This window comes from Salmo salar, chromosome 20 (assembly GCF_965601325.2).
Source record: "Salmo salar chromosome 20, fSalSal1, whole genome shotgun sequence".
NCBI lineage: Eukaryota > Metazoa > Chordata > Actinopteri > Salmoniformes > Salmonidae > Salmo > Salmo salar.
Genome location: NC_138310.1, coordinates 22468158 through 22495264, shown reverse-complemented (window position 1 = coordinate 22495264; position 27107 = coordinate 22468158). Strand labels below are relative to the sequence as shown.

Sequence of the window (27107 nt, the reverse complement as noted above, 5' to 3'; positions counted from 1 at the left end):
ATTCCCTTGTTTTGGGGACCTGCATGGTTCTGGTACTGGTTCTGACCGACACTTTCGCTTATAAATTGATATGTGGACACCATAGATTGAAATGGCTTGCATTGAGCGGAAGCCCTGATTCTCACGGAGACAGGAGTTTGTCTCTTCTGCCTGTGTGAAGAAGGATGTGAAATCTGACCACTTAAAGCTGGGAAGCCCCCACCCCGGCCAACAGCTTCGCACCCCCAGTAGCTACTTGCCCGAGCCTCCCCAGCTTCTCCTTCACCCAAATCCAGATAGCAGATGTTCTGAAAGAGCAGCAAAACCTGGACCCATACAAATCAGATGGGCTAGACAATCTGGACCCTCTCTTTCTAAAATAATCCGCCGCCATCGTTGCAACCCCTATTACCAGTCTTTTCAACCTCTCTTTCATATCGTCCGAGATCCCTAAAGATTGGAAAGCTGCCACGGTCATCCCCCTCTTCAAAGGGGGTGACACTCTAGACCCAAACTGTTATAGACCTATATCCATCCTGCCCTGCCTTTCTAAAATCTTTGAAAGCTAAGTGAACAAACAGATCACCGACCATCTCGAATCCCAACTTACCTTCTCTGCTATGCAATCCGGTTTCCGAGCTGGTCATGGGTGCACCTCAGCCACGTTCAAGGTACTAAACGATATCATAACCGCCATCGATAAAAGACAGTACTGTGCAGCCATCTTCATCGACCTGGCCAAGGCTTTCGACTCTATCAATCACCGTATTCTTATCGGCAGACTCAATAGCCTTGGTTTCTCAAATGACTGCCTCGCCTGGTTCACCAACTAATTCGCAGACAGAGATCAATGTGTCAAATCGGAGGGCCTGCTGTCCGGACCTCTGGCAGTCTCTATGGGGGTACCACAGGGTTCAATTCTCGGGCCGACTCTTTTCTCTGTATACATCAATGATGTCGCTCTTGCTGCTGGTGATTCTCTGATCCACCTCTACGCAGACGACACCATTCTGTATACTTCTGGCCCTTCTTTGGACACTGTGTTAACTACCAAACAAGCTTCAGTGCCATACAACACTCCTTCCGTGGCCTCCAACTGCTCTTAAACGCTAGTAAAACCAAATGCATGCTTTTCAAACATTCACTGCCTGCACCCGCCCTCCCGACTAGCATCACTACTCTGGACGGTTCTGACCTAGAATATGTGGACAACTACAAATACCTAGGTGTCTGGCTAGAGTGTAAACTCTCCTTCCAGACTCATATCAAACATCTCCAATCCAAAATCAAATCTAGAATCGGCTTTCTATTTCGTAACAAAGCCTCCTTCACTCACGCCGCCAAACTTACCCTTGTAAAACTGACTATCCTACCGATCCTCAACTTCGCGATGTCATCTACAAAATAGCTTCCAATGCTCTACTCAGCAAACTGGATGCAGTCTATCACAGTGCCATCCGTTTTGTTACCAAAGCCCCTTATACCACCCACCACTGCGACCTGTATGCTCCAGTCGGCTGGCCCTCGCTACATATTTGTCGCCAGATCCACTGGCTCCAGGTCATCTATAAGTCTATGCTAGGTAATACTCTGCCTTATCTCAGCTCACTTGTCACGATAACAACACCCACCTCACACGCACTCCAGCAGGTATATCTCACTGATCATCCCCAAAGCCAACACCTTCTTTGGCCGCCTTTCCTTCCAGTTCTCTGCTGCCAGTGACTGGAATGAACTGCAAAAAAGCTGGAGAAGCTGGAGACTTACATTTCCCTCACTAACTTTAAACATCAGCTACCTGAGCAGCTAACCGATCGCTGCAGCTGTACATAGTCCATCTGTAAATAGCCAACCCAATCTACCTACCTCATCCCCATATTGTTTTTATTTACTTTTCTGCTCTTTTGCACACCAGTATCACTACTTGCACATCATCATCTGCTCATCTATCACTCCAGTGTTAATCTGCTAAATTGTAATTACTTCGCTACTATGGCCTATTTATTGCCTTACCTCCTCACGCCATTTGCACACACTGTATATAGACTTTCTTTTTTTTCTATTGTGTTATTGACTGTACGCTTGTTTATTCCATGTGTAACTCTGTGTTGTTGTTTGTTTTAAAGCTTTGCTTTATCTTGGCCAGGTCGCAGTTGTAAATGAGAACTTGTTCTCAACTAGCCTACCTGGTTAAATAAAGGTGAAATAAAAAGAAAAAAAATGTCCCTCCTACCATTTAATTTACTCTTCCAACTGTCCATCAACTCCTGGCTGAACCCTATGTCATAGCCACTAAGAACGCATATGCCTGGAATCGTTACAACGTAACGCAGCAGGACAGAGTGATTTTGTTGCTATAGCACATTCAGATATCGATTTATATGAGATGAAAGGAGAGTTTCTAACGAGTTCAGGAAGCCAAGCCAGAGCTCTGTGAGACATTCACAGAGATGGGGGCAGATGTTTTGATCAAGAGAGACCCTTTGAAAATATGCACATTTTCTCTAACACTAAATATACAAATATGCATTTTACAGTTATGAGGAAGGTGAAATCTTATAGTGAGTCATTTTATAATTTGATTATGCTATATTTAGAAAGCACATAAGTCATTTCAAGCCTTATTTATACTGTTCTGTTGAATAGGAAATGCATCATATAAAATATTTCATATTTATATATTTGTATCACATTCATACTGTGTACTTGAGATTGTGCCCCCCAAAATGACTACACCTCAGCAATTTGTAACTATTCTTACCAGAAAGGTGAGATTTTAACCTTTCTTGGAGTATGCAGCATTACTAGTTATTGTTTATGGCCCTCTCATGATAAATAATAACTTTGGGGAATTAGGTAGATTACATGTTCGATTATATTTAGTTACGTTTAAGAGTTAACATTAATCAAATGCCGTTGTCCACTGACGTGTGCTGTGTGCTTTCTTCACTGTAATTTGAAAAAATACTAAATATGCTTAACAACACACAGAGACTAAAGTAGAGAGAGAGCAGATGGTTGGGTCCATCCAGGTTTATGAGTAAGTCAGCTCTTTTTTGAACTTTGTGCTCATAGGTGTCGATGCTACACTGTGGAGCGGGACCTTTTCCTACGAGTCACTTCACCATGGGAATATAACCACTGAGATATTAATGGCTGCCCTTGTGGAGCAGGCCACCTCAGCAGAATGCCCACCAGGCATCGCAAATGCCACACCCTTCAAAGTCTCACTCCTTAATGGCCACCTACAGTAGGCAACATTGTAGCTTCATAGACACAACCTCCAACGCCACTGCCTTCTTACATATTCTTGTGTGAGTTTAAAAACAGCTTCAGATGTTATGGCTTCAGTGAAACTGGGAAGTTCTATTCACACTTAAAAAAGTCACTGCAAGTTGCCTTCTCCTAACAAGACAAACTCAAGGGCTGTGTCCGCTATAGACACACGATTATGCATTTCCATTAATATCCTACAGGGTCGGGGCAATTACATTTCAACGAGACAGTCAATTCAGAAAGTAAACCAAATTCCAATGCCAGATTTTCCTAATTGAAAAGCATTGAAGAAACTTGTAATTGTAATTACAGTGTACTTCCTGAATTGACTGGAATTAAAATGGTATTGACCCCAACCGAGCCAAAAGGCTGGCAGATGGCGATATTGAGTTGTTTTATCTTACCGTCCAAAGGGAGTCCATGCAGCCGGCTATACACTCGTATCCCCCAGTGGACTGGTTCGTACATAAAACATTCTCCACTCAGGCTGCCAAGGCATCAATTTCCTCCTTAACTCGATTTAATAGTGAGAAGGCACAAAAAAAATGGTGAAAATATGAATACTTTTTTTATGAAATTCCATTCTCCACCACCATTCTGGTGGCTAAAAGCTAGTCCAGGATGTTTTTGCATATCACATGCTGTTTCGCAATGTTCAGAAGTAGCATTAGCCACCGTTTCATAAAGAAAGTACACATACAGTATTTTCCCTGTTTTTTTCCACCTTCTCGCCATTAAATCAAGTTAAGGAAGAAATCAACGCCTGAATGGAGAATGTACGAACCGGTCCACGGGGGAGACAAGTCTATAGCCGGCTGCATGGATTCCCTTTGGACGGTATGATGAAACGACTCAATATCGCCATCTGCCAGCCTTTGGGCTAATCCCAACCCTGATATCCTAGTATTGACAAGTCACAAATATGTCATATTTGGTTGCATAGGCCACTAAGTGAACATCTTACACTGAAGAGTAGAAGTAAATAAAAATATATATAAAAACTGACTGAAGTGCGAACATTGTTACGAAACACATACTAGAGAATAGTAAAATAGTAAAACAATTCCCTATTCGGACACACTCACAGAGCAGAGAGAGTGTGAAAGACAAGACAACATCTTGTGTCATCTATCTTCCTTAAATACGGAAACTGCGAACAAGGGGGATGGAGAAATGATGATAAATGATAAGATATTTACCTGTAATTATCTTTTTGCACCTCACTCTGTTTTATTCTCACAAGGGTTGGTTTAAATAGAAACAAATTAAACGACACGTTTTCATTGAAAAAAAGTTCATTGAAGGCCATGTTCTGATGAAATGATAATGGACATCTGATAGGTCAATATCAATAACTCTATCAAGGAGACAAATCACCAAAGGGGTCTTTTTTGCAAATGTTGTATCTCATTTACATGTTTAAGAAAGCCCATCTAGAAATCACAGTCTGCTCTAGTGCCTGTTTATAAACACAGGGGCATCATTTATTTTACTGCCTCATTTGAATATGATGAATGCCGCAGCCGTTTACGTTTTTAAAACAACCAAATAATTGCGGCTCTGAAGACTTGGATACAATGAATGACTCTATTCATTGTCTCAGTTTTAGTTTTCAAGTGAAGGTTTTATAGTTTTAAGTTGTAAGTTATGACATTTACATACATTATTGTTTTCTCCATTGATCCCATCCACACAGTCAAATGGAACTTTATGCAATAATATAGTTTGAATCGGTGAGCGACTATTGGAATTTGGGGATTCAAACTATGTAGTTAATTTATGGTCTAACACAAAAGGAATGTCACTGTCATTCTGTTGTCATTTGGAGATATGGATTCGCTCTGGGGTGACAATGAACTTTGTGAGATATGTTTCGCTATGAGCTGTCCCCAGGACAGGGGAGATGGCTGGAAGACGAGTGAGAGGTGCTATCTGACACAACCAACATTCCCTTCAATGCGACCAGAGACATGATAGCATTAGCTAATAATGTGCACAGCCCATTCAATTTCAACACAGACAGACACCCACATAAACAGGCAGGCCAGCCTCACACACTAACTAGATAATAATAAACACAACCATTTATAACTATGCATTTCCAGAGCAAACGATTCAAGAATGAAGCCTATAAACCATGGATCAAAATCCAATTCCATACAGTGAGTTATGTTTGACACTAACGCAGAGCGGAGCAAGGGATAAAAAGGCTTTGGAAGGGACTGTGAGACCAAACGTGTGCGTCACAGACTTTGTGAACTGTGCTATTCAATACTGAAGAGAACTACTGCAGCAACAGGTATGGCAGTGTGAATGGACACTAAACACTCCTTGGGTTTTATCACACGGAGGCAGGCTCGCCAACACCCCATGACTAAATAGAGATGAGCAGAGCAAAGGGTAAAAAGATGACACTGTCCAAAAAACATTTGCAGAGACGATATTGAACACTGTTGTCGAGGTTACTATTTATCTCATGCCAGCCAAGTTGGCACGCACATCTGGTGCCGGGTACTTAGTGCAATTATTTATGATTTCCTCCAAGATTTAAAAGCTCTTCGCCCGGCCTTGTAATGCAGTAACTGATTGCGCTGCTAATGTAATTAAGGAGAGATTATGATGTCCACGTGGCACACCAGATGGTGGCATTCACAGCGATGGGGGAAGGCACAACTGGCACACCACTGCACGAGGGCAGTGAGGCGCAGTCAGTTGGAGCAGGCCAGACTCCCCACCAGACGGGAGTAAGAGTCTGAGTCTGAGTCTGAGTCTGAGTGTGTGTGTGTGTGTGTGTGTGTGTGTGTGTGTGTGTGTGTGTGTGTGTGTGTGTGTGTGTGTGTGTGTGTTTGTGTGTTTTGTGTGTGTTTTGTGTGTGTATGGTGTGTATGGTGTAGGGTGATGAAGTATAAGGTGATGGTGAATCATAAGTGAGGCACCCAGTATGTCCCCTAAGAGTTTTGTTGAGTTTGACAACTCTGCAATGGGATGAGAACACAGCCAGTGTGGATTGAGATGGTCAAGAGATGTCATGACAATGAGATTAGAGTTGATCTAATCCCCAATGGAAACATCATCTGAAAAATGTACTCACAGTGAAAATCTTCTGTCAGACCTCAACATTTAACCAAACAAAATACTACTCGGCCTCCAAAACATGTAATTGGTGGATTTCATTCATCTTCTATTGTACCTCTGAATAGCTACTGTGAACAACCCCATTACTGGTGAGACATGTTAGTGTACTGGTAAGAGGTACACTTTCAATTTATGCATTTTAGTGCCAAGAAAACAGATGGTGCCAAAAGAGATTTAAGCGCATTTGGCAAAGGCAATGGAGGAGAGTGAAAGCATGGGAGATTTGTTATTCAGGGCAACACAGGGATAGCCCACACAAACCTTTACACTATCAGAAAAGCAAGGATATTATACAGTACAGCAAACAGTTAAGTGCAATTCCGGATCCTTTTGGGGCACTAAGTGTGGGCTTCTTTAAACATATTATTATAAGCTATTCAAGAGACATGGGGGTTCTTTATGGGCAGACAGAAGATGGGGAAATGTAATTATATTTGATATGAGACCTGCAGATTTCAACACATCAGTCAGTAATGGGTTCGAACGGGTGATGGGGGCATTGGGGCACTGTAGATTTCCCAGGTCAAAGTAGGGATATTATTACCATCCGTGGTAACAAAGGAATCTCCATCTTTAAAGTCCCCAGACTAGTGCCACCAAATTAGAAAACACAGCAGATGACCTTTACACACAAGGAGGAAAGCAGTGAAACTATGAGGGCGGTTTAACGAAGCATGTATTTTTGGCTTTGCCATTTTTTTCACTGACCAATTACAGTTCACAGAGTACTACTTCATAACCATTTTGCGATTTAGCTGATTTAGAGAGATAGCTATCAATAGTGGTGATATGTTAATGTGAAGGCATTGTTGATCACTCAATTCCAGCTACTGCAAAAATGGGGACCAAAATTACGTTTGATTTGGCAATGAAATGATATTTAGCATGGACCAGAGGAATAATAGTGCCTTTATTAAAGAGCATGAACAAAGGGGCCTGGGTTTACCCCTTGCCTCATGGCATCTGTAAGGCTCTGCATACTTTCTATTTGTGCACTGCTCCCCCACAGAATCAGCCATAGCCATCATTCATCTTACCCCACAATCCTCAGCGTGTGACGTGGCGCACATCAAAAACACAGTAACAGCTGATGGCTTTCACAGTTAGCATGTGTTGCTGATATCTTGAGACTTTCGCACTGAGCATTTCATCACCTTTTCCTTAACTAGACCATTACTTTAACAGGTGCACCTCTCTTCCTCAGACTGCAAATGCTTTTTTCTCTTATACCTGAGATTTTATTTGAGCAAATTAGCCTTGCTGCAAAATCTAGCTGAAGTGAGAATGCCTGTTTCTTGGGGGTTGTCGAAACATCCTGGTGTGAGATTGGTTGGGAAAAGCTGACAGAACAACGCTGGCATAAAGCTGTACATAACGTATAAGGACAGGGATGTGTGCGTGATCATTGGTGTGATCTAGCTAGCACAATCATTTGGATTTCTCTGTCAGCGTGCCTCCCGTAGTTGGGACATAGAGAGAGTAGGACAAAAGGGTTTAGTAGTCTGGGAGTTGAACCGGTGTATGTTGTCTGACATGTGTATCTTGGGGCTTTTTAGTGCTGGTGTTCTGCCAACCTGACACAGTCAACGACGGTCTCAACGACGACTGCCATTACTCTCTCAGTGACGCACTCTGCTCCTATGAGCTATTGGCATTGACTCATTGTCAGTTTGTCATGAATAATGATGAGCATAAGAGGTCTCATTACCTTATTATGTTCATTAAATCTTGTTTAGTTCCTGTGTGCTTGATCTCATTGTGCGTTATTAACTCAAATAGGATGTTCGGTCTGTAACAGATGCTTTTACCGTATTTCTTGCTCACAACCACATTGCTCTCTGTACAGTTCTTAAGTTGTTCCTAGAAATGACAGGCCTGAATCAATCAGTGTTATGGCCCTGTGTGCACGCCATTACAATATGTTGATTGATGTATTCTTATACCACTCAATTGGCTGCAACACAATTTGTTCCATCTCACTGTATTCCAGTATGGCTGTTTCAACTTCTATCGTTAAGGTTTCATCGTAGAAAGTGCTTGGGTGGGATTACAGCCTGTTTGTTTCTATGCTTGACTTGGCTGAATGGTTTTCATCATACGAATGGTGAAAAGGGATCAATGTGGCCATAAGAATAAATTAAAACCTGTTAACTCTGCCCAAAGCACAAATACAGTACATGACAGGAAGACACTAGAGACCACTGGAGAAGCAGGAAATCATTAGGCCTAAACCTTGACAAGAAAATATTAACATAGAGCACACCCCCAATTATGTGCAGGCCCTATTTGATGTAATTATTATCCACAACACGACGGCAAAGGGGAACAGAATTTCTGAATTTTGACTTAAGGTAGGCCTACAACAATTCTAGGACTCTTACCTGCTTACATGCTGTTTCGACAAGCTTTTCTACTTAGATAGTTACAAATTCTTGAATATGTTATTCCATCATCATCAGATGAATGCCTGAAATGGGTATTCCCAAGGTCCTTCCAAAAGCATGGGACAAGATTATGTGTGATAAGGTTAGATAGACCTATAGAGACAGGCCGAGCCTATAACCTACACCAGGGATGGGCAACTTTGATGGGGGTGGGGCCACAAAAAACCTGAATTCATCATGAGGGGCTGCAATTGCTTGGGGGTCTGCATACCCACATGTGCATTTTTAGGTTATAGAGTTAATTTTGTTCAATTCTACACATTTTTCCATGGGGCGTAGAGAAAATGTTGCAGTTTTAAAGCAAGTGTTCTTCAATTCTACACGTTTTGCCATGGGGAAGAGGAAAATGAGCTGTTTTACATCTAATTTCCTGCAATTCTACACATTTTCCCATACGGTGGAGAGAAATGTTTGCAGTTTTTAATATGATATCTGAGTGAGAGTGACTAACAAAATCAATGGGGGCCCCCCGGCCGGTAATTCAACCATGATTACTAAATTTAGATAGCTGGTCGCTAGACTAACTAATCCCAAAAAATGCTAGCTGACATGGGCTAATTGAGTAACTATCAGTGACTGACATATAAAGAAAAAACCTGCTGATACACAACCAGGCTGCCAGTTGCCCATGCCTGACCTACACTGACTGAACTGATTGCAAATTACTATTGCAGGTGGGATTGTGACACCGAACCATACTGTCAACTCACAAAACAAGTCAAATTCTAACATGTCAATGAGACTAGAATAGTGAATGGCTTTGCTAGATGCTTGCATACAATATCAATGGAATATTGGTACACAAATTTGAGTTATGTAGTGAGGAAAAAAAGTTGAACCGTCTCTGGTTGTAGTTAATTATTTCTTAACCATGATAAGAACATTGACACTGGCTCTGTAGTAAAAGACACAAGCAGCACCCTCAAAGGATCCACAGCAGGACGACATTTAAAACAATTGACCAAGGTAAGAATTACAGGCCTACCTGTCTAGCACCATGGGTCCCTCTCTGTCCTATTCCATATGGCAGCTACACTTGACATTTTTACCAGGCGGTCTCATTCTGTGTTAAGAATCCCAGTTGCTGGCTGGTCCAGTCTTGAAAGTTGACAAATGCTTGAAAAAACTGTAAATCACCATCCATCTGGGTAATCATGCTCTGCAAATGGAAATTAGTATGTTTGAAAGGAATATTACTCACCGATAATAGGCTACATAGAATACATAGATAATGAATCCTTTAGTTGATCTGTCAAATTTTTCGTACTTTTTTAAAACTCTGCATTGTTGGTTTAGGGCTCGTAAGGAAGCATTTCACGGTAAGGTCAACACCTGTTGTATTCGGCGCTGTGACAAATAAAATATGATTTGATTTGATGAATGTAATGTTGCTCTCATAAAATGTCTTTAAGCACGTTGGAGACGTTGGCCAAAAAAACTGCGCATTTCTATGATCGGTGGTTAAAAAGATAAAAAGGTTTAAATAATGCTTCTCTATGACAACACAGGGTAGAATTGAAAGAGAATAAACAGTGATTTCCAAAACCTGTAATGAGTCTCTAGCCGCGGGGAGGAGTGAGTGTCTAGCCGTGGGGGGGGTCTCTAGCCGTGGGGGGGGGGGTGGTGGTGAGTCTCTAGCCAGGGGGGAGGGGGGGAAGGGGGGGAGTGAGTCCCTAGCCGGGGGGGGGAGAGTGAGTCTCGAACTTGGGGGGCGGGGGGGATGGGGGGGGGGGGGGGGGTGAGTCTCTAGCCAGGGGGGAGGGGGGAGGGGGGGGAGTGAGTCTCTAGCCGGGGGTGGGTGGTTGGGAGTGAGTCTGTAGCCGGGGGGGGGGGGGGGAGTGAGTGAGTCTCGAGCTGGGGGGGAGAGTGAGTCTCGAACTTGGGGGGCGGGGGGGATGGTGGGGGTGAGTCTCTAGCCGGGGGGGGGAGTGAGTGAGTCTCTAGCCAGTCTCTAGCTCCCCACGCAACTGCGAATATCAGTGTTTGAAAATCACTGTTTTAAAATGTTTTAACTTTTGATGACGTCATCAGGTTGAACTCTTTAACTGTATCTTTCTTTCTACAAAATGTAGAAATGTCGGGACAACTTCAGCATTTTAGCTAACCCTCTAAATTGAACGCACTTCACCTAAACTTTGTCGTTTTAGTTCCCCTAAACTTTCACATAAATTATACTAACGTTTGTTGTTAGCTCACCTAACCACCAATGTAAATTCTCCCCATAATTCCCCTTTGTTGTTAGGATGCAACAAATGACCTGGTCTCTCAGAGGAAGACATATAGTACTATATGTCCTCCAAGACCTATGATGAGTTAAATCATCCAATTCGCATGCTATTGTACAATGTCCTCTAATTCGTAAGATATTGAACGATTGGTATTCCATTCATAATATAACATAACGTAACATATCACACTACACTGAAACAATATATAAACGCAACATGCAACAATTTCAAAGATGTTTCTGGGTTACAGTTCATATAAGGAAATCAGTCAACTGAAATAACTTCATTAGGCCCTAATCGATGGATTTCACATGACTAGGAATACAGATATGCATCTGTTGGTCACAAATACCTTAAAAAAGGTATGGGTGTGGATCAGAAAACCAGTCAGTTTTACCTCATGCAGCGCGACACATCTCCTTCGCATAGAATTGATCAGGCTGTTGACAGTGGCCTGTGGAATGTTGTCCTACTCCTCCTCAATGGCTGTGCGAAATTGCTGGATATTGTTGGGAACTGGAACACGCTGTCTTACATGCTGATTCAGAGCATCCTAACATGCTCAATGGGTGACATGTCTGGTGATTATGCAGGCCATGGAAAAAATTGTCAGCTTCCAGGAATTGTGTACAGATCCTTGCAACATGAGGGTGTGCATAATCATCCTGAAACTTGAGGTGATGGCGGTGGATGAACGGCACGACAATGGGCTCAGGATCTCATCACGGTATCTCTGTGCATTAGAATAAAATGCAATTGTGTTTGTTGTCTGTAGCTTATGCCTGCCCATACCATAACCCCACTACTACCAACTTGGGGCACTCTGTTCACAACGTTGACACACACGCTGTCTGCCATATGCCCCGCCCCGTACAGTTGAAACCAGGATTCATCCGTGAAGAGCATACTTCTCCAACATGCTAGTGGCCATCGAAGGTGAGCATTTGCCCACTGAAATCGGTTACGACGCCAAACTGCAGTCAGGTCAAGACCATGGTGAGGATGACGAGTAGACAGATGAGCCGGTTTCTGACAGTTTGTGCAGAAATGATTAATTTATGAAAACCCACAGTTTCATCAGCTGTCTGGGTGGCTGGTCTCAGACGATCCCACAGGATGTGTAGGTCCTGGGCTGGCGTGGTTACACGTAGTCTGTGGTTGTGAAGCCAGTTGGACGTACTGCCAAATTCTATAAAACGATGTTGGAGGTGGCTTATGGTAGAGAAATTAACATTCAATTCTCTGGCAACAGCTCTGTTGGACATTCCTGCAGTCGGCATGCCAATTGCACACTCCCTCAAAACTTGAGACATCTGTGGCATTGTGCTGTGTGACAAAACTGCACATTTTAGAGTGGCCTTTTATTGTCCCCAGCACAAGGTGCACCTGTGTAAGCATCATGCTGTTTAATCAGCTTCTTGATATGCCACACCTGTCAGGTGGATGAATAATCTTGGCAAAGGAGAAACATTTCTGGGATCTTAATTTCAGCTCATGAAACATGCGACCAACACTTTATATGTTGCATTTATATTTTTGCTCAGTAAAATGGAGTGTCACAGATTTACATACAGAATAATACAAATTGCCCTGAGACCACGTTGGAAATCCATACTTTTTAATAAACTTTTGTCAAATTCAACCACAGACCATGTACATGTTTCTGTTTCTCTAATATGGCAATTCAGAGGGAATACGCATTATCCAATTGAATCTCAGATTACATCATGGAATCTACGTTTTAGAGCCATTTTAGAGTAACAGAAACGAGGAAACGGTCGGTGGTTGTATTTAACGAAAAATTCATAAAACAATATGGATTTCATCAAACAAAGACAAGCCTGACTTTACACGGGACAAACATAGGTACATGGTAAGGGTTTAAGATTTTACAGCGACTCGATGTAGTCTGAGCTCCAGTCTGCCCACACTCATCGCAACTTAACTCCCTTGTACTCGTGTATGGAGAGTTTAGATTTTCTCAGCTAGCCCTAGTTCTAACCCAGACCGTCTCCATCACACAAGTGCATTTGCATGTGACAATTTGATGGGATGCAGTATTGAATTTGCTCTATTGTTTACAGTTTTGTTGGTGGCCGACTCTTTGATATGTGCACATTTTACAGAGTGTGGCTTAATGGCAGTTTGCCTCCAACCACTACGCTGCAGTTAGGAAAAGCTAGATTGATTAGTCCACAAATTAACATTCTCCCTCCCTAAACTAATTTGCTATCCTGGATCTCTTTCATCAATAAGTCCATCCAACTAACATTTCTTAAATAAATAGCTATTCCTGTATTAAATCTACCAAATTCAATAGACTTAATTACAATAAATTCAGTAAACATTTAGATGGAATGCTGTAACTGTGTCACTTACCCCACTAGGATGCTTTAAACATAATTTAATAAAATGGCAAAGGAACCTCTGCAAAGCCACTTAACCTTGTAAAAGCCTTGCATACACATTACGCTATAGCTTCTTTAGACAGGAATAGATAACAATTGATCTGGATTTTCTTGCAAATATGTGATCACTCCATCTAAGTTGTTATTGGGTGACTTCACTGGGTCACCCTTAATTGCTTTTTGTCATGCTGGTCTCACTTGTCATTCGATGCAAAGCTCAGAGGCCACTTTTTCTTTTGGATCCCAGGAAGCTGACAGAAGTCAATAATTGGCGAAAGTTATCATTCTGGCCAAGATAAACATCTTTATGGGTTTAGTCATGATGTAGTATGCTTTACTCCAAAATATATGAGCTGTGCTGTTGCTCAAAATCTTCTGTCCAGAAAGTACAGCATTAGACTACATGCAGCCCTATGGGAAAGACCCATATAAGAGAGAGGAAAGTGGTTTTGAAATAGTTAAATACATGGAAATTAAGATTATTGACTCAGAAGCTAAGATTCTAATCCTCTTCCCCCAGATGTTCACGTGTGTTGCACAGGTCTTTTGTGAGGGAGTGAAGGCACTATTACTTCTATTGCTAGTATCCCAGTAAGGCCCTGAAGTAAACTTTGCTGTCTTTCCAAGGGTCCAGCATGATGCCTGAGGTACAGGAACTGTCTGAGGCTCTCCCAGAGTTGACCTCAGAGCCCATCACCGGAGTTGTTGTGGTGGCGTGCCGAAGCAAGGCACCTCCTGAATACTCTGTTGTGAGTAACTTCTCAGAGCTTTTTTCATCATTCACTCTTTTAGACTGAGGATACATTATTAAATAAAAGCATATAGCTTATCATGGAATATAAATGGATTTTACCATACTTCGCTCCGCATTTTCCCCTTACTTTGAATTCTACCTAATTTTTAGGAAAATCAATTGCATTATGCATATGTTGTGAAGCAGATGCAGTATGATTTATGCATTATGATTTATGTATAAATTCTATATTTTTTTAATCAGTGATTAATCAAAACCATGCAGGTCTTTATTAATATTACATTATGGGGAACTCAGTCAGGGTCTTACTGTTGTGAGTTAGAATAGTAGAATACACAAGGTGACATTTATCTTGTTATGTCAGTCACTGACAGTCACTCAATTAGCCTATGTAAGCTAAACATTTTTAGATTGGTAAATTAATCTAGCCAGCTATCTAAACTGGTTGTAATCATGGTTGAATTATCGACCGGGCATGCAGGGCACGTGCCCAGGGGCCCTGACCTCCAGGGGGTCCCCATTGATTTTGTTAGTTAAAAATATATATATATATATATGTATTTCACCTTTATTTAACCAGGTAGGCTAGTTGAGAACAAGTTCTCATTTGCAACTGCGACCTGGCCAAGATAAAGCAAAGCAGTGTGACACAAACAACAACACAGAGTTACACATGGAATAAACAAACATACAGTCAATAACACAATAGAAAAGTCTATATACAGTGTGTGTAAATTAGGTAAGGTAAGGGAGGTAAGGCAATAAATAGGCAATAGTGGCAAAAATAATTACAATTTAGCAATTAAACACTGGAGTGATAGATGTGCAGAAGATGAATGTGCAAGTACAGATACTGGGATGCAAAGGAGCAAAAAAATAAATAACAGTATGGGGATGAGGTAGTTGGATGGGCTATTTACAGATGGGCTATGTACAGGTGCAGTGATCTGTGAGCTGCTCTGACAGCTGGTGCTTAAAGTAAGAGAGGGAGATATGAGTCTCCAGCTTCAGTGATTTTTGCAATTTGTTCCAGTCATTGGCAGCAGAGAACTGGAAGGAAAGGCGGCCAAAGGAGGAATTGGCTTTGGGGGTGACCAGTGAAATATACCTGCTGGAGCGCGTGCTACGGGTGGGTGCTGCTATGGTGACCAGTGAACTGAGATAAGGCGGGGCTTTACCGAGCAAAGACTTATAGATGACCTGGAGCCAGTGGGTTTGGCGACGAATATGAAGCGAGGGCCAGCCAACGAGTGTCACAGCAGTCGATGAAAGGGGACCAAGGTGCAACGTGTAGAGTGCTCATCTTAATTTATTATAGGAGAACACTGAAACAGAAAAAATACAACGACTAACAGTTCCGTAAGGTACAACGACTATAACGGAAAACAACCACCCACAACCCACAGGTTAAAACAGGCTGCCTAAGTATGGCTTCCAATCAGAGACAACGAAAGACACCTGCCTCTGATTGGAAACCATACTCGGCCACACATAGAAAATGAACATAGAAAATGAAAACTAGAACAAATCCCCATGAAACAAACCAACCCCAAAACACACAAAAACAACACCCCCTGCCACGCCCTGACCATACTACAATGACAAATGACCCCTTTTACTGGTCAGGACGTGACAACGAGAGCATACAGGTCGCGGTGGTGGGTAGTATATAGGGTTTTGGAGATAAAATGGATGGCACTGTGATAGACTGCATCGAATTTGCTGAGTAGAGTGTTGGAGGCTATTTTGTAAATGACATCGCCGAAGTCAAGGATCGGTAGGATAGTCAGTTTTACGAGGGTATGTTTGGCAGCATGAGTGAAGGAGGCTTTGTTGCGAAATTGGAAGCCCATTCTAGATTTAATTTTGGATTGGAGATGCTTAATGTGAGTCTGGAAGGAGAGTTTAAGGTCTAACCAGACACCTAGGTATTTGTAGTTGTCCACCTATTCTAAGTCAGAACCGTCCAGAGTAGTGACGCTGGATGGGCAGGAAGGTGTGGGCAGCGATCGGTTGAAGAGCATGCATTTAGTTTTACAGGCATTTAAGAGCAGTTGGAGGCCACGGAAGGAGAGTTGTATGGCAATGAAGCCTGTCTGGAGGTTAGTTAACACAGTGTCCAAAGAAGGGCCAGAAGTATACAGAATGGTGTTGTCTGCGTAGAGGTGGATCAGAGAATCACCAGCAGCAAGAGCAACATCATTGATGTATACAGAGAAAAGAGTCGGCCCAAGAATTGAACCCTGTGGCACCCCCATAGAGACTGCCAGAGGTCCGGACAACAGGCCCTCTGATTTGACACACTGAACTCTGTCTTCGAAGTAGTTGGTGAACCAGGCGAGGCAGTCATTTGAGAAACCAAGGCTGTTGAGTCTGACGATAAGAATGTGGTGATTGACAGAGTCGAAAGCCTTGGCCAGGTCGATGAATACAGCTGCACAGTATTGTCACTTATCGATGGTGGTTATGATATCGTTTAGGACCTTGAGCGTGGCTGCTGTGCACCCATGACCAGCTCGGAAACCAGATTGCATAGCGGAGAAGGTACGCTGGGATTCAAAATGATCGGTAATCTGTTTGTTAACTTGGCTTTTGAAGACCTTAGAAAGGCAGGGTAGGATAGATATAGGTCTTTAACAGCTTGAGTCTAGTGTGTCTCCCCCTTTGAAGAGGGGGATGACGGCGGCAGCTTTCCAATCTTTGTGGATCTCAGACAATATGAAAGAGAGGTTGAACAGGCTAGTAATAGGGGTTGCAACAATTGTGGCAGATCATTTTAGAAAGAGGGGGTCCAGATTGTCTAGTACGGCTGATTTGTAGGGGTCCAGATTTTGCAGCTCTTTCAGAACATCGGCTGTCTGGATTTGGGTGAAGGAGAAATGGGGGAGGCTTGTGCAAGTTGCAGGGCTGTTGACCGGGGTAGGGGTAGCCAGGTGGAAAGCATGGCCAGCCGTAGAAAAATGCTTATTGAAATTCTCAATTATCGTGGATTTATTAGTGGTGACAGTGTTTCCTAGCCTCAGTGCAGTGGGCAGCTGGGAAGAGGTGCTCTTATTCTCCATGGACTTTTCAGTGTCCCAGAACTTTTTGGAGTTTGTGCTACAGGATGCAAATTTCTGTTTGACAAAGCTAGCCTTTGCTTTCCTAACTGCCTGTGTATATTGGTTCCTAACTTCCCTGAAAAGTTGTATATCTCTGGGGCTATTCGATGCTAATGCAGTACGCCTCAACATGTTTTTGTGCTGGTCAAGGGCAGTCAGGTCTGGAGTGAACCAAGGGCTATATCTGTTCCTGGTTCTAATTTTTTTGAATGGGGTATGCTTATTTAAGATGGTGAGGAAAGCACTTTTAAAGAATAACCAGGCATCCACTACTGACGGAATGAGGTCAATATCCTTCCAGGATACCCGGGCCAGGTTGATTAGAAAATGTTTTAGTGAGCGTTTGACAGTGATGATTAGTCATTCTCACTCAGATATGATATTAACATGGCATTAGGCATAGCAAAATCTGTACAATTGACGGAAATTAGCTTAAAAACTGCTAAAACTTGTCAGTGTAAAAATTTGCTTTGAAACGGCAACACTTTCTCTGCGTCCCATGGCAAAATGTATAGAATTGCAGGAAATTAACTCAAGTGTTTTTCTCTCCACCGTCAAGAGGGCGGCCACTCAAATGTTTTGCCACCTCTTAGGGCCCCCAAAAGGCTAGGGACGGCCCCGAAACCATGTTCTTAATAACATTGTTGTATTGTTGTGGATTCTACAATATTGTCTTTGGAGGGTAGCCATGAAGCACTTGGGTATGTACTTGGCTAGCACTTGTGAGTAGTGTTGAGTTTTTTGTGTGAGGAATTGAATAACTAACTAATTCATGCAGTTTACTTTGATGATGGAGATGATTACTGCAGGCTTATTTGTTGCCATTAGTCCTTCAGCCGTACCAGAGGCTATGGTTTAACAACCCTTGGTGGATGCCCCCCACAGTTCTGGCACTGTGTCCCCATGTTTGTTGAACACTCTCACAGTGAAGAGGGGTTGCCGGCTGTTTGGCACCCCAGCGAGTTTGAACAATCTGGTTGTGAGAGAGAGGAAAGTGGGACAGCGATATCACTGGCCTGTGGGAGCCATGTTTGTATTTGTGAAAGAGTGAGAAGTGAGAGAGCTAGAGAGAGAGAGAGAGATGGAGAGAGGAATGTGTTTTGTGAATTTAACGAAGCACAAAGCAAACACAGTGATATAGCCTGAAGTGGGCTCAAGGGCAGATCTCTGTTCCTTTTCTTTCTCTACCCTCTCTCTTTTCTTTTTCCTTCCTCTCACCCCCTTCTCTCTCTTCCTGCCCCACCCCACACAGCCCAACTGTTGTAATCTCTGGTGGGTGTTGGTGGGTTGGCATTGTGACGGTGCTTTGCATACTGGCATTGGGACTCCATGCATGCCACATGACAGTGAATGAGAATGAGACTTCCTGCTTGGTTTCTTCAGTAGGATAGATCCCTATGTTGTTACAGAAGGGAGTGTAGGTGTTGCTTCCCTTTGGTAGTCTGCTTATGTCAATGTTTAGTCATGTTCTTTTACTGTTCGTGTTATATTCTAGGCCTACTTTGGTTGCTTCCTTTTTCTGAATTCATCTTCAACGATGACTGCTTTTAAGAAATACATTTTATGCCGTAGATCAATGAGCTGATTAACTCTTTTGCTCTCCACTACGGTGCACTCACATCTCTGAACTTGAACAGGTTGTTCCTACGCAAGAGAGCAGGCCCAAATCATACACTGTTCCACAGGAATCAGGAGCATTGCTCAGGCTGCAGCAGCCGCCCCACATCAAACAGCTTAAGCAGGCAGTGACACAGACACTTAGGGCCGCAAAGGGAAGCTGTGTGTAATTCAAATTTGCCTGAGCCTATAACATGCTACCCTCATGAATACATTAACATACGTGTACTTGAAGGAGTGTGGCGCCAGCCTGAGATCTGAGCCCACTGTAATTGGCTAGGGCCTCCTCTGAATCGGTTTACCAACCTCAGATGGGTATGGTTAATAATTTAATCAAATATTCAAACGGACGTTAGTATTTGATAACTTGAGTGAGTTTTTTTTTTTTATAAAAAATGTTTGGGTCTATATTAACAATCAAAAAGCTTTGTCTAAATGTAATTTAAATTATCCTTGTGACATTGTTACCTACAAGGATATACCATGACATTTGATATTCTTAGTTTAATAAAACAACAACTTTTGAATGTAGTTTTTATAACATTTTATTGAGCCGTCTGTCCGCTGTTTATCTCTGCGATGTGCATTTGCGTCATTTTGATTGGTCAAGAAAGTCAAGAGTGTTTTTTTTGTATGTATTTTGACTATCCGGATATCCTAAAATGTCACTATATTATTTGAATATGAAAATCATTTCAAATGTCCATCCCTAGTAGCAGTAGCCTTTCATCTGCTTCTTAGTGCTCTCTCTCATTATAACCTCAATGACGTTCTCTGTCTTTTGAGATCTGTCATAGGAAATACCAGTACTCCCAATAGACTTACCTATTCCATGACAGTTTTTAATCATTTTCATTTGTACAGATTTTGGGAATCGGCAGTTGGATATATCAGTCAATCAGCCGACTTGATATGTGTACATGAACATCTAAATGACAAGATCAGATTTCAAAGATTGATTTAAAGTCAGATCCTGTGATTCCTCTGATCTTCAGACTTTTCGTGCAGCGGAAACACTTCCAGCAATGAGCTCTGTTGGAAGATGGGAGCCACATTACAATAGATAGTAAAAAGAAAATAGAGAGTAAGTCCACCAAAACTTTACCCCTGCCTCTCCCTCTGCGGCTCTGCGGGTGGCAATTCACATTCTGGGCGCGTCGCCCCCTGCTGCCGGAGCTGTGGCAGGATGACGCCTGAGGTGCCTCCTAGGAGCGCTGTGCCCTCATTACTCCCTTGCTTGACTTTGGGTTTCACACAGCCAGCCCTTTGTTTACGCTGACAGGATGCACTGGCTACTGACCTGGAAAAAGTGGCCAAGACGGGTTGTCTTGTAAGGAGGTGGGGGCTTCTGGTGATGTATGGGCTCCTCATGGGACTGCGCCCGCTTGAGATGCCTGCATCTCTCTCTTTTTCTCTCTCCCCCTCTCACTTTCTCTCTCTTTCTCTTTCTTTTTCTCTTTTTTTTCTCTCCCTCTCTCTCTCTTCCGCTCTCTCTTTCTCTCTCTCTCTCTCTCTCTCTCTCTCTCTCTCTCTCTCTCTCTCTCTCTCTCTCTCTCTCTCTCTCTCTCTCGCACTCTCTCTCTCATTCACTCTCTCTCTCCCCTCCCTCTAGTCACTGGTGGTTTTGCATAAGTCTCTCCCTGCCATGTTTTCCACAGCCAATTGCTAGGGTCATTCATCATTATTGTCAGGATGGTAATTTGTGTGGGTGGGGGCAGAGATCCAGAACTTCTTTGTTTGAATGAACCTCATTAAATTGAATCGTCTTTGTAAAGGATCCTCTCTGAGAATAAGTCTGGCAGTCATTTTGGTGATTTACCGACGATGGCCAATGTAACATGACGTTCCAGCCAAGCTTGTTTGCTGGTAGCTATGGAGAAATGTCTGACTCACTCATGTGAGGGAAGTTTTGGCTTTATCATTGTTGAGTGCATGCACACTTATAGATATGCTGCCCACACTGTCCTTCGTAGCCTTTTCTATGATGTGCCTGGGCTCTTGTGCATTATGTTGCCATATTCAGGCACTTATTTTATTTTTCCTCCAAATAATATCTCCTCATCCCCATCAGGATCTTTTAGGAGCACAGTGAACTTTGGTTTTCCTTATTAGAGCAGATCTTTGTCAGGTTTTATTTAATCAGCCCCATTCCAGGGGATGATATTTTCAGACACCTACTTGGAGGCTAAGGCTCCATCTTTACCCACACAGGGCACTAATGAGATGGAGCGCTAGAGCAGGCGACCGTTAATTAAGGAAAGTATGCAAGAGAAGAGGCAAAAAGCAACACGCTCACAGCGTACATACATTAACTTTATCCCACCTCATGCATGTTCTTCTCTCCTTGTTGTTTTTTTTTCTTCCTTTTTTCACGTAGGTTGCACAAACAACAGATGGTTCCGACGCTGACCTGTGGAAGGACGGCTTATTCAAATCCAAGGTCACCCGCTACCTCTGTTTCACCAGAGATAATGTAAGTGGAAATGTAAACTTCTCAATTTCCCTATGCATCATGCAATAACACCTCATCCCTAACACCTTTTTTGGCACTGGTTTGCTTGGTTTGCCCTCTCTAGCGTTCTCCTGTGCAGCACTTTCATAATTGAAAGTGCCATAATGTTCAATGAATTTTAAAAGTCTGTTTTTTTTATTAATGTAAATACCAATATGAATTTTTGATTATATGATTGCATTTATATTCTTGATGTGTGATATCTTGGTGGGCTCCCAGGATTATATCGTTGATGTTCTTGTGTCCTCCAGAGAGGGAGATTTATGATTATTCATAGTATTACAATGAGCTTTTATTTAAACTATTTCACTTTTTCCAATTAACCTTGTCCCTGTAGAGAATCTGGATACCTCCCAGTGATTCTTCAAAGATGATGCACACATCAAAAATGTTGGTCCCTTTATAAGAAATGACACTTCAAAAGGCCAGTTCAATATGGTTGGAAATGGGGCACCTATTTAAAATAACAGTAATAACTTCACGGTTAATTGAGCTCTCTTTGAACGTTCTCTACATATCAACTGGTAGGCACATTTTTATGGTCTTTTTTTACACTTAAAATTTGAGGATAGAGAACACCAATTATCCTGCTATAAAACCTACATTAGATTTGATAAATTACCATGAAATAGAAAAACATTGGGTATCATCTGTATTCACCCCCCCCCCCCTTTCTTGCATTACAAAGTGGGGTTGAAATTGTTTTAATTCTTTTTTTTTCATCATTGATCTACACAAAATACTCCATAATGTCAAAGCTAAAAATGTTATTCTGCAAATATCTACAAATTAATACAATGAAATAACTAAAACATAGTTGTTGCATAAGTATTCACTGCCTTTGTTCAGGCAAGAATAAATTAGTTCAGGAGTAAAATGTTGCTTAACAAATCATGTAATTAGTTACATGGACTCACTCTGTGAAAAAATAGGGGTTGACATGATTTTTCAATTACTAACCCTTCAAGTATTGAATTTCAGGCACAGATTAAACTACAAAGACCAGGGAGCTTTTCCGAAAGCCTCCCTAAGAAGGGCAGTGATTGGTAGATAGGTAACATATCAGACATTACATATCACTTTAAGCATGGTCAAGTTAATAACTATGCTGTGGATGATGTATACACCTCCCAGACACATCAAAGATACAGCCATCCTTCTGAATTGAGCTGCAGGACAGGAAGGAAACTGCTCAGGGATGTCACCATGAGGCCAATGGTGATTTTGAAACAGCTACAGAGGCTGTGATGGGAGATGGCTGTGATGGGAGAACACTGAGGATGAATCAACAACATTGTAGTTACTCCACAATAGTGACCTAAATGACAAAATGAAAAGAACAATATAATATACAGAAAATTGGCACTGAAGTTATACTGCAAAAAAACATGGCAAAGGAATAAACTTGTTGGCCTAAATGCAAAGCTTTGTTTGGGGCAAATCCAACACAACACGTCACTGAGTACTACTCTCCATATTTTCAAGCATGATGTTGGCTGCATCATGTTATGGATATGCTTGACATCGGCAAAGGCTGGGAAGTTTTCCAGGATAAACATAGGCAACATACTAGAGGAAAACCTTCTTCAGACTGCTTTACAACAGACACTGGGAGAGGAATTAACACTCCAGCTGGACAATAACCTAAAACACAAGGCCAAATCTACACTGGAGTTGCTTACCAAGAAGACAGTAAATGTTCCTGAGTGGGCAAGTTACAGCTTTGACTTAAATCTGCTTGAAACTCTATGGCAAGTTTTGAAAATGGCTGTCTAGCCCATGATCCCCAACACCTTGACAGAGCGTTAAGAATTCAAAAAGTAAAATGGGCAAATATTGCGCAATACAGGTGTGCAAATCTCTTAGAGAGTGAAGACTCAACGCCCTAATTGCTGCCAAAGGTGTTTCCAACATTAACTCAGGAGGGTGAATGCTTATCTAATCAAGGCATATTAGTTACATAAAATGTAACAGGGTTTAACTATGCTTACTATGCTATCATTTTTAAACTTAAACGTAAAGAATTTGAACAAATTCAGATAAATATATGACATGGGTTTACTCCATTCATCTGACTGATCAAGTTAATGGTCCTACATTAACCAAGCAATGATTTGGGACCTATATAGTACATGTACATACTTCAGCCCAAAAGACTGATAATATGTCAACAGGACTGTAATGATTAGACAGACATTTCAACCTTTGTTCCTTTCACAGTTTCTGTCAGTGTCTCAGTTTACAGCCTTGCGGTGTTAGAGGAGGTCACTTTATCAGTTGAATGAATGCCCCATATAACAGTCCTCGACTCCACCCACCCTTAGAACATTTTATACTGTCAAACTCACACTTTTATTTTACAAAACTATGATTTTACCTCATGCCCACATTTGTAGACATAATAGCATTTTTGCAAGCAATTAATTATTTCTCTGTGTCCACTCTGACATATCCTCGTGACAAATCAATCATTTGTGGTTGGATACTACTACTAATTCTGAAAATAGTTCCATTAGTATCCTTGTGAGAGTGGTTGAAGCCAGCCCTTGTAAATGCACCTCTTAGCGCCTGCCTGCCTGCCTGCCTGCCTGCCTGCCTGTCTGCCTGGGACAGAGCTCAGTCTGGTCCACAGTTTAGTATATGTCACACAAATAGCTTTGCCCATGTTCCTGTGTATTATCTTAAAATGTGTGTCCATGTTGTTTTAAAGGCTTTGGCACAAATAAAACATGACAGAGCCATCAACAAAGGCTATTTTGTCTGCCAGTCAATGTAGCCCCTCTGTAACTGTCGTTGACAAAAACAGATTCTGCAAAATTAGCCACTGAATTACGTTGAAGGAAGTTAAATACTTTGTGATTTATACTCTAGGTTGGAGGTAGATGGCCCTTTTGTCAGGTCCTGATGGGAAAAAATCAGCTAAAGAAAGGGTTTCATGCATAGTAATAACATTCATCCATATTCCACCCTAAGTCAGAATAAAAACAATCAATACAACATTTCTCGAACGGTGATGACTGCTGGGCAACAGTAGCAGTGGAATCCAGATTTTCGGACGCGCCAAGTAACGACTCGGTCACCCCACTCTCCACTGCCGCTGTGTATTATTGCAATTTACTATGGCGAAAAATTGAAATATAATGACTGGAGGCTGGGAGGCTGAGAAGAGTCATGCTTGAAAATGTCAACTAAACAGTCCCTGATTGTTTTTAACCAAATTCTGATGAACAGGCAATCCGGCCTGCCTCACATACAACCCCGCTGTTTCCCTCCAAGGGTTGAGAATGATTGCAAGTTCACAGATGCATTCTCATTTTTAAAAGAAGCTATTATGGAGTAATTACTTTCACCAACGTGTCAACTCCTCTCTTTAGAGACTTCCCAAGCTTTTAGGAAATCATTGATTCAGTTGTCTTTGTAATTTCTTTTCAGACCATTACAAAAACGGAATAACCCTTACACTTTTGTTATAAGTGGTTCTTACAATCTATTACATCTGAAACGTGCATATGTAATTTTGAATGTTTTCCTGTACATTAGAGCCAGTCGTCAGATGTGCTCCTTGACATGAGGTTGATTGATTTGAAGGACACTCTACCAGAGGGCTTCATACCCATCCAAGAAACAATAGACACCAGTAAGTAAGCATTTCCCCCTAAACCACAATCGTACCTCTGAAGGTTTTTCGGGCCCCTCACTAGCTTTGACTTTGCTTTAATCAGCCTCTGCGGAAGTCCTCTGGGGCAGCTTAGCTTGAGATAGTGAATGTTTTATGGGTGCAGGTTAGCTTAATTTATGATAGTCTGTGGGAATAAAAGAAACATTTTGCCCTCGAGGTACACAGGAAGAGAATCATGAGTCATTGTTTATCTCAGCTAGAGCTGTGCTTTTCTTTATGAGGGGCTTATTTATTTATGTATTTATTTGGGGAGAGGACGAGTGGATGGGGGTTATCTAATATTAATGAAATGCATTCCCCAATGCTTTAGTGCTCTTTGAGTGCTATGTATTCCCCCTCACTATCCAGGCCTTGAAAATGTAATAATATTGTGGTGTGGTGAGTGAGGACAGATGTTTATTATTTTTATTATCATCACATTTACTCTCCACTTTCTATCAGTGGTTGGGAAATAAATGGGGGAGGCAGAGAAGTAATATGGGCAAGCATGGTTATGTTTTGTAGCTGGGATGAAGAACAGAAAGATTATGTGTTGTTGGGCTATGGTTTAATGTAACGTTTTATTACTTTATGCGAATCCGTGTTTAGTGTATACATCTAACGTGATGTATGAAATGTTACCCTGCACATCCAGTAAAAAAAAACACATTCATATTTGGCAGCATATATTGTGGCTACTGTAGGGGTTAGCATTTGTCTTTCGTTTTCTACTTATCATTATTGGATTTTGTCAGCGCTTAGCAGTATTCTGTGTGTTTATAGTTCATATCATTATTTTATGCATAGCCGTGACCAAGAGATGAATTTGACCTCTTGTTCATGATCCCTAATATGGTCTGTCTCTCTCCCTGTCCGTCAGAGGAGCCTGCCTTGAGGAAGAAGAGGCTGTGTGTTAGGCTCGGCCTACGCCTAGCCACAGAGACTGCTGTGTGTGACATCCAGATCCAGGGGAAGTCCAAGCACACCCGTCCACACTACACGTGTATTGGGTGAGTGGACGGACCTGTAAAAGCAGAAGGAATATTGTATTTAATACCTGACACTCATAGCATTGTGTTTTGACATGCAGTTCTGTGGCAACGTGCGCAGTAGGTTTTCGTTGATTTTGCATAGTCTCCAATGAGCAGGATCCCTATTTCCCTTCTCAAAACATACTTTGCCTGCAGCCTGCTAGAGGCACCTGCCTGGACATAAACAGTGCACAGTCTGTCAGTAGTACCTCATTTCACCACAGGTATGCAAGAGAAACAAAGGGCTCACTCAGTCTTCTGCTCTGATCATCCACGTCTGCTGTTCATCAACCATATATGAGCTGTACTCTCATCAATTAGGTCATTGAATTTGAATGATGGATTTGGTCTTGGAATCTTTTTGGAATGTCCTTGTGACAGTGTTGCTCATTAATTTAGGAGTAATTTCCCATTTGACTGGTGTGTGACTCTTGTTTCTACAGAGAGCTAAACAATATGGACATTTTGTATCGAACGGGAAATGTCCATCCATCCACCGAAACCGCTATCTACGACTCAATGCCCAACACCACAAGGTACATACCAAGTTCCTAATGATACTTTTATAGCCAAGCATCAACACCATCTCTCTCAACTTTTAGTTCAGAAGGACCATGCCATTGTTTTGTGTTTACAGTATTTGGAAACATGAGTCCCAAGCTCAGATTTGTCCGTGTTGTGTTCCTTTAGGTATGTTTGTGATCCATTAGTCAGTCAATACCTCTTGAGTGATGAGGTTTATTACACACACTCATACAGTATATGTCCTGATAGCTGTGCCTGGTCAGAGAAAGCAGTGAAGGAGTACTGGAGAGAAAGGGAAACTAGACAGGATCCCCTGAATGGGAACATAAGTTCAACGAGGGCTGAACTCCTGCTATTTGCTCTCTGTCTCAAGTTGGAGAGCCGGGTCGCTCTCTGACTGTGGTGACATTAGTGCTGTTGTACTGTGCAGACAAAGGGG

The 27107-nt window shown here is 42.0% G+C and overlaps 1 protein-coding gene across 1 annotated transcript in view; it reads left to right on the top strand.

Moving 5' to 3' along the window:
* The first annotated feature begins 9543 nt into the window (after positions 1 to 9543).
* The window catches only part of LOC106579894 (multivesicular body subunit 12B), a 38867-nt gene continuing 21303 nt past the window's right edge, over positions 9544 to 27107 (top strand). Inside the window, exons 1-6 of the mRNA XM_014160243.3 lie at positions 9544 to 9800; positions 14098 to 14219; positions 21320 to 21415; positions 24995 to 25091; positions 25993 to 26122; positions 26587 to 26679. Coding sequence (XP_014015718.3) covers positions 14106 to 14219; positions 21320 to 21415; positions 24995 to 25091; positions 25993 to 26122; positions 26587 to 26679 — 530 coding nt within the window. The 5' untranslated portion in view covers positions 9544 to 9800; positions 14098 to 14105. The remainder of the gene's footprint in view (positions 9801 to 14097; positions 14220 to 21319; positions 21416 to 24994; positions 25092 to 25992; positions 26123 to 26586; positions 26680 to 27107) is intronic.